Source organism: Argopecten irradians, chromosome 14 (assembly GCF_041381155.1).
Source record: "Argopecten irradians isolate NY chromosome 14, Ai_NY, whole genome shotgun sequence".
Taxonomy (NCBI): domain Eukaryota; kingdom Metazoa; phylum Mollusca; class Bivalvia; order Pectinida; family Pectinidae; genus Argopecten; species Argopecten irradians.
In genome coordinates, this window is record NC_091147.1 from 19,345,110 (window position 1) to 19,354,547 (window position 9,438).

General features: G+C 37.8%; 1 protein-coding gene across 1 annotated transcript; it reads left to right on the forward strand.

Moving 5' to 3' along the window:
- Positions 1-1,976: 1,976 nt before the first annotated feature.
- Positions 1,977-7,469, forward strand: LOC138307596 (uncharacterized). The gene is given in 2 exon segments (XM_069248398.1): positions 1,977-2,049; positions 2,052-7,469. Coding segments are annotated over 2 exon segments (5,175 nt in total). The 5' UTR covers positions 1,977-1,991; the 3' UTR covers positions 7,169-7,469.
- The last annotated feature ends 1,969 nt before the right edge of the window (positions 7,470-9,438 follow it).

Below are 9,438 nucleotides of genomic sequence, written 5' to 3' on the forward strand. Positions count from 1 at the left end.
CCTTTAACGGTTACTTGTAGTTCGGTTTAACGACAGAAATGCATTAGACTTTTGTACATATATTTGATGTATGACTTTTTTTATAATGGAGATATATTTACATTCTGAGTGTTTCGTTACTATACGAATCAATCAACTGACGAAAACAAACATTTGCCTATGAAAACACAGTAAGAATACAAATATTCTCGTGCATCGATCAGTTGATTTCAAACAATGCACCAGTTTCATATCAATAAAAAAATAGTCCCCCACAATATTTTATGTATAATATTTAATGTGTTGTTTCTTGATTATAGAATCAACTAAGGTTTACTGTTATAAGTCAATCATATCTTATTTTAACTTTATGTCTTGTTTATCGTTTGTCAAGTCGACAGGAAGGCGGCAGCTTGAAAACGCGACGTTGAGGAACGACTTGTCATTCAGCTGTTCCATTAATCTTGTTTATCGTCGTATATGGGTGTCATAATTTTAAAATCACTCAAAATCTGAGTGTGTTCTTAACCATGAAGCCTGGATGGGATTTGTTTCGGTCAGTTTGATCTTTTTTTGGTCTGATATTAATAATTGTATCGGCTAAATCATAAAGATAATCGATTTTGTCATAGAATAGAACACAAATATACTATATATAAAAATTGTCATAGCGATGTGCAAAACTTATAAAAGTTAGTAAGTAGGAGACTATCATGAAGAAAATTGTAATAATGGATGATTGTTGTCTACTTTGATCAAATACTGTAATAATGGATGATTTCGCTTGCGGAATTTGTTAGCTAAACTGTTCATGAAATGACAATTTTAAGCACTGTTCTGTATAGACATTACTCACGTCAGATCTTAACAATTTTCATTGCGATGGTTATGTTGCTGGGGATAATGTGTTATCTTTATTCAATATGTACCTCGGAAAACATTTTAATCTGGTCCTGTCGTGGTTATCCGTATTTATATATTACAGAGTTATCTGCACTTGCGGGAAGGTATTGATTGTGACGCCATGTGCTTGTTAGCGTAACGTCATTATTTTCGGAGAAAACGATGTGAATTGCACTCATATAGGGATTGAATGTTAGCACTCCTCGGAAGATATGTAGATAGCTTCTGCTATTTATAGGCGCTATGAAAATTAGAAAAAAAATATATTCAATCCATATATTTACATTTGAATAATTTTTGAAAATAAAATATTATATTTAAAATTATGACATCCATATACGACGAGAAACGAGATTAATGGAACAGCTGGATGACGAAGTCGTTCCACAACGTCACGTTTTCAAGCTTCCGCCTTCCGGTCGGCTTTTAAATTTATTTTGTTGTTGTTTGCAAATGACAAACTGAAACAAGAAATATAGTTAAAATAACATCTATATCAGGAAACAACACATTAACGATTTAACATTATAATATTGTGCGTGACTATTTTTTTATTGATATCAAACTGGCATAATATTTGAAATCAGCTGATCGATGCAAGAGAATCGTTGTATTCAAAGTGTATTCATAGTGTTTTCATAGGCAAATGTTTGTTTTCGTCAGCTGGTTGATTCATATAGTGACGAAACACTCAGAATGTAATAATGAAATAAAATAATGACGGCAAAATGGACACATACCAACAAGGGAGCTAACTTTTAATACGCAAATACGGAATACAAAGTGTAGCTGTCAATACGATCTGCTCATGTTTTTGAAGCCATTGGTGAAGAGACATAACACAAAACTCTGAGTGTATTCTGTAATGCTTTCCCGTGGAGAATCAATGTATATTTAGACTTAGAATATCTACTTTTATATTCGGTAATGCTGCTAACTTATAACTATTGTATTGAGAGGTACGTAATGCGCTTTGTTAATCAATTAAACACTAAAATGTACAAACACAGACGATTGTTACTTAATGGACTTGGATTTTTTAGATGAGGGATCACAGACGGATCAACACCGGCAGCTAGAGTGGGATACACTTGTAGACGCTGGATACGATGGCAATCAAGATCCAATCGACTTTCGGTGGACTCCTGCAAGTTCGGCGGACAATATTCTGTTATCGAACGCACCGGAAACCAGCCGGTTCGTGGGTATGTTTCCGAATGAAAACGAGGATGAATTTTACTCCATTGCGTCCACAGAATACCTTAGTATTGAGGATGAGCTGAGTCCAAGGAGAAATTCAGAAAACCAGCATATTCAGTTAACCTTTCAGAAAATGGCGTTGACTTTGAATTTAGATGTCACTGTTACTGATGCCGACCCTACAGTAGGAAAACTGGAACTGACATGTTCGGCTGTAGAAAATTCGGACAAGTGTACTAGATATACCAGACAGAATGGTATTTCAAACTGTGAAATGTGGTTAAACGGACAATATCTTCAGAAGCAGGAGGCTCCTAGAAGTTCATCTTCAGACATAGATTTGATTCCCGAATCGCTTTTCCCCGAATTTGAGAATCAGAGTTCGGAGAATCTAAAATCCTCCTCAGATTCTAAGATATCGTTGGATATAAGTGCCACAGAAGCTAGCAACAGATTCAGTGAGGAATCTCTGAAAACACGTCTTGACCACGTTCGGAAAAACTACCGTCTGTTCAACTTCCAAGTTGAGGAGGAGAACAAGAAGTTGGACAAACAAATAGACGAATCGTCTGCTACTTTAGATAGGCTCATAGACTGGTATAATAGCGGTTGCCTATCCGAGCTCCATGTAAACGAGTCCGATAACGTCATAATGCAGGGAGTGCCGTCTCAACAAAATGCGACTTCAGTAAACGATAATTCCGAAGAAAGATGCATAGAATCAAGCTCTTCAGCTGTATACAGCGATGATCTTCTCGAAATGCCACCTTTACCGCCACTTCCGGTAAGCCCGCCGCCATCACGTGACAGTCTTGACGAGTCAAGTGATTCTTTGTCAGATTACGAGGCCACATATATTCCGATGACAGACGCCCGTCCATCTTGGCTTACAATATATAAAAGAAACACGCAGTTTGATCAAGTAAACGGAAGAAAACGTAACGATATTATACACACTAGACAAAATCAGCTAGAGTTTGACACACAAACGGCTGACAGAGAAGAAAAGAACAAAACATTGGTTGAAGACAGTGCACTTGACGATGCTGAAAGCGCAAACAAATCTTCCTTCCAGACTGAAGATGTATTAGAGCAGACACAAACAAATAAGTTGGAAAACATTTCTTCTGCAGAATTATTCGATTCAGCATTCGGAAGTATGCTGAAGAAGTTAATAGAAGATACAGAACCCCAAGCAAGCATGTCTCGATCCTCTGACAGAGGAGGATTTGCGGATACGTTTACGGGTTATGAAGACGAGGACCTTGGTCATATCAGTAATTTATCGCAAAAAGAGGCTGGACATTTACAATTTAGGCATGAGTTGAACGTGTCGTCGGAGGAAAACCTAGATTTGAACTCTAGTTTTAACATTTCTACAAAAGGCTCGACTTCAGACGATTTTGAACAAACGGAGAAGGGGAGAAAACTTTCGACATCATCTGAATGTTTTGTTTCTAAAGACAACATCTATCAGAACTCTATGACTGAAGAGGCATCCATGATAAAACAGTGTTCAGACAACTCATTGAATGGCGATTTTACGTCATTGACGATATCTAACAAAATAATGGAACTTGGAGATGGTCATGACGACAAATCAAGCATGCGCAATCTGAAGGACCAAATGCTAGACACAGAACCACGAATAGAAAAACCATTTGAACTGTCTTCAAAGTACATTAACAAAGACCAGTCTTCGGCTACAGAAAGTGATATTCAAAGTAACGAGGAGAAATTACGTGTCCTAGCTATGAGTTACGGTTTGCTAGACGATGCAGAAATGGGTTACGAAAGCTACGATAGCGAAGATTCCGAAGACTCGCACAGAGTTGATAAATGCGCGTGTGATGGAGCGATAGACGAAGTGCAAAGTTCGATTGAAAATGACACAAGATCTACCTCCATTTCAGAACAGGCAATTCACGATAGCGTTACAAATACAACCAGTCCTACGAGCTCATCTTATCAGCAAAGTAAAATAGATGTTTCAGCGAAACCAAGTTCTACATATGACATCTTTGACTTTTCTTCTCTGGAGACCCTTCCGAGGATAGAATCCGTGGAGAAAATCCAACAGAATCTTTTAGAGCATAAGGAGAGGAAAGGGCTTCCAAGTAGCTCATTATTTAGTTTCAGTGACGAAGACCAGATAGATTTCCTCAGCAAATTTCAGAATTACATAGAAACGTTAGATATAGGGTTATATGATAGTACTGTTGATTGCATCAGTCGAACCTCCCAGGAGGTTAATAATGACAACTACTTTAGCATGGCCAACGAATTCAACGTCAAGAGATATCTCGGGAATCAACCGTGCCCTTCCACTTCTCATAGTGACACGTCAGAGACAATTTTATTAACCGATACCAGCCATTTGATGGACAAAATAGCACGGAAGATGGCAACAAACATCATGAGTGATATTTCACTTTATGAAAAGGACTCGAAACAAAGTCTATCCAGTACAGGGTCTCGTAGTACTTGTTTTTCGGATCTGCTAGATATCCACACCTCAAACGGGAGCTTAGATATAAGCGATGAAAAGGACTTACGTCTTTTACCACAAAACTCCGACCGGAATGTTGAATCAACTTCAAGCACAGTGTTTTCATGTCCCTTCTTTGATGACATTTGTCGTCTTGATGTGTTCAATACGGTCGCCGAGGAGGTAATGAAATACCCCACAGTCACCACCTATTCAGTGTCTGACTTAGCGTCACGGTCACACTCACAGCTTATTGATATGCTAAACGCAGATAAAACTGTCGACCTTATACAATATTCACTCGATGTTTACATAGAAGACGGGAATGAAGTCATTACCAAAAGCAAGGCCGATGCAAACTCTTCGCAGATGTCTAATTCCTTTTCAGGCATCACAGGGACTTCTCAAAGTTTGGGTGAAGGGCAGAAAAATACCCCTAATGACTATTTGACTGCACAAAGTGATGTTGAAAGCACTGTAACGAAAAGAGAGAGTGATACTGATTCACGACTTGATGTCGATGAATGTCCTTGTGGAAATCAGTCCGAGGATAAACAACAGGATAGTTGTAATTTAATAACACAGATACCTTCGGACAGGTTTCTCTTTTCGGCAAAGTCTTGGACATTTTTTGAGAATAATGAATACGATGCGGAACATAGAGATTCGTCCAAGGGTCCCCTTGTTGCAGCCATAGAACACGAAGCATTGCAACAATATGCAAGTCTGCTTGTGAAAAAGGTTCTTTCTGTTGCACACAAGAAATTCGTCTGGAGTATGAATACCAGCCTAGAAAATGACGCGAGTTGTTTGGAACAAGGTTCGTCAGGGTCAGACACATCACAAAACAGCAGAAAAACAATATCTTCTGAGCATGAACAGAGCAAACGGAACAGAAAGGAAGAACATGATGGCGGGCCGTTTGCTGGGGTGTCGTCGTCTTCACAGGAAAACCTAGGTGATAAACACTCAATTGTGCATATCACAAGGAATGCTGATAATGCACAGGTACTGGGGTCTTTTGAATATGGCCGAACCGTGATAGCTGCTGGCCTATCTAGCATTGCTATCCGCCAGGGGATGGAGGAGCTAAGGTTGAATGCATGTAGAGAATGGCATTCTTCTAGCATGGACACCGACGAGGAGCCATCTGATTCATCACCATCTACCTCTACTACCGATACGGTTTCAAAGGCTGACAATTACAAACGATACAAATCTAAATTAAAAGAACTAAAAAAGAAACGACAACGTGGTGGCAGACGAAAGAATAAAAATTCGGAACAGAAGACAGGCACGGCGGTGGATAGGAAGTCGAGATTTATAAACGACACATCCTCCTCGGATGAAACAACAGACGACAGTAGTGATGATGACATGGAGGATGACGAGGAAGCATGCTTTATAGCTTTCCGAAAGAAGATGGACGAGGCTGCTTGTACCGCGATCACGAAAATGTTAGATACCATGAGAATGGTGCTGATAGCGAGACAGGAATATCATTTTGGACGTTTAGATCGATGTAAACGTCAGGCAGAGCCCTTCTTTCCGGACGTTTACTGCCCTAGACATGATGATGCGGTATCCCCGCCAACCCAGGACAGTGTGCCTATAACAAGTATCTGCACCTGTAGTACAGAAAGGACTGAAGCGCTTACCAGGCTAGCACGTGAAATCTTTCGAGGCAAAGATCTAGAGAAAACAATATCAAATTTGCTAAAATTTGAAGAAGAGCATAAAAATACGAGGGTCAACCTTATTTCATGTAAAAATTTATTTTTCAACTCCAAAAAGATCGGAAAGCCTACTTCTAAGGATATGAAGGAGGAGATAGATTATACAACGAGAACAGAATGTGACCGGTATCAGTTGTATATGGGAAACTACAAAATGTACCCGCATGAGTTTGAAAAGACTTTATCCCGGATTAAGGTGAGAAGCTTCAAGGATATAAAACCGTTTCTAAGTGACTCTCAGAATGAAAAAGAACCCAAACATATCGACATGGATACATTCATCAATGAATCCCGCAGAGTTTACGATGAGTCAGCACAAGACCCTAGAAAGTTTTCAATGTCATCGACATGTACCGGGCATTCGATCGTAAATAACTTAGGGGACATAGGACACCAAGAAGGAATGCAGAGTTCCGATGAGAAATATTGCAAATCAACGGAAGCAGAAGAGGATCTCTACGAGCAAACTGCCAGATTGGTACGTATAGCGGCTCAGGCATTAAATGTGGATTCCTCAAGAGCATTCCTTTCCGAAGAGTACAGAAATTTAAAAGATAATCGACTGGGAGTTGATGCAACCACAATGGAACCGGAGAAAGTAACACCAAATGATGGGCAGTTATCTCCCCGTGTAACGCCAAGATGCAGCATTTGTAAATTGCGTAAGAAGGTGAACAAAGTGAACATCCCCGTGACTAAAGATACAATACAGGAAACCAACAGCTGTGAAACGACCACAGGTTCCTCGGCCACAGTAAAACGTTTCGGCGGTCATGATTATGTCATAGGAAACGGATGTGGTATACGAAAGCATAAGGTGACATGCGCGCTTTGTAAAACAAGAAAAGATGTCGGTGTTTAATAAATGCTGAATTTAGAATTCATTTCCATATTTTTTTATTTTAAATCAAATTTAGGAAAGTAGTATTTTGCATTACACTTGCATATCAGAAATATGGACTGATGCTAATTAGAGTGGCACTATCAACTTTATAAAACATTATGATCTATAGCGCAGTGGTTATTAAGTCATAACGGATCTTTGGCGTGTCAAGTCGCATGTATCATTTATGAAAGATAACTTCATTCATTTAGTAATTGTAAAAAAACTAGGGAATTACCCAAAGGCTATAAGTCATATTAAAGAAATGTACGAAACTACGGCTATACACGCTTCTAGTTCTCTCTAGCGACTCCTTATTCAGGCGCCTGAGGTACCGTGGTTATCCATGTGCATTCAAAGATGCTTATCTCTCATATTACTCCCGAACTAATACACCTCAATGGAATGTTATTGCTTTTGAATTACATTACTATATCAGGTGAACGATATTAATCGTGTAAATGACTTTCTTAATAATCTATTAGACTGACGGCACGGATCATTTAATTCCTGACTTTGCGTGACCTCGGACCGGTTATATGACAAGCGAGGACTGCCGCATGTATAATCAAAATGGCGGCTGCTCGTGAAGTGAACAGTCTACATGTTTGATATATTTTTAGGTATTTTCTTAGCTCCCCAAGGAGCTAGGTATTGTCAGAATTGATTTCTACTACAGATAAATTCATTGGCTGAATAGTTCATTTGTACAGTTCAAAGCCTTCTCACCTGTGGAAAACGTGCATACCTGTAGAGTTGATTGCCTTGCTAAAGCAAACAGCCATTAAGAGAATCCCTGACGTGTGGCAGGGCAATCAGGAACTCACTTCATCTTTCAATTTACTATATTAGATGAATTAATAAGAATATTTATTTCTGACAACAGTCCTGGGCAATTACACCCTGATTACCCGATGGTAATGGGACGATAAAATGGCCGACTTCTAACGCGACGACAAATAGATGCATCAATTAATCAATTATTATTTTCTATTTCTATTTATCTGCTGATAACGTTTTTTCACGCTCAGTACTGGAAACGGAATTTCATCTGGTGTACGAGGATCGGAACAAGAGCTTTAGTTCATTCATCAGCAAAGGGCTGTTCTGGTTTTTTCTTTTTTCATTTTAATGATTTCTTATTTCACTCTTAGTAAAGATACATGAAAATGATAATTAAATATTAAAATCATACCAGTGACACTTCAACCTTTCAGACTATTATATTTTCATGTGAATTTTGTTTCGTTTTTTTTTTTTTTTTTTTTTTTTTTTTTTTTTTTGTTTATTTGTCATATTCAATAGTAAATTACTAGTAAACTAATGTACACAATAAGAACATTTTGCTTTAACCTTTGTTTAATCCCGTATTCTGATATCACAGCCAACAGGTATAAGGGAAATCCGACGAAGCTGAACATGCGGGTTATAGTGTTCGAATTGAAAAGCGATGATGCATGCAATCTTTGCTCAACACCAGCCAATAAACTCTCTTATCAGATCATAGCAGACCCAGTCAAAGAAATTAAAAATGTTTAAGATAGCATCTATGATGGAGTTAATGGACCTCTCATAGGATCTTTATTAAAATCCTTTGCCACATTTTCATTAACATTTTCGCTTATCAATTTTAATTATATAATCTGTGAATAAGGATACGTCGATAAATTTGGATTAGAAATTTTGAGAAATTAGAGAAAATTACACACACAACAACTCGTTACGTATAATGATATTCTTTTATTCCTTTCTGTTTGTCCCAAAATGGTCAATGAAAACTTTAGACAGATGTTATTAAGTGAAAATAAGACATCTGTCAACAGCAGAACGTACTTTTTTTTTATAAATTATACATATATAACAAGGTGAAAATGAAACACTATTATACAAAAATGAGGCATACATAAAGGGTTGTACATAAAAAAAGATATAAAGTACTTAGAGTATGAAATAATTTAATCTTGATTGTGACTAGCTTTGGCTAATTAGCACATAAGGAAACAGATGACGTAGCCGTTTGTAACGTCGCTTCCGATTGGCTGATAGAATGACATAATTATTTCACAGAAAAAGAGTCCCTCAATGGATTTATAATTTTGAATAGATTACCTCTAATAAATTGGACAATATGGATAAGCTTGAATACGTATATTTGTTATTTTATTGAGAACAACACAAAACTTAAGTGTACTCCAAGTTAATCCTGAAACATTCGGAAATATGAATCAAACAAACCTGGAAGCAAGATT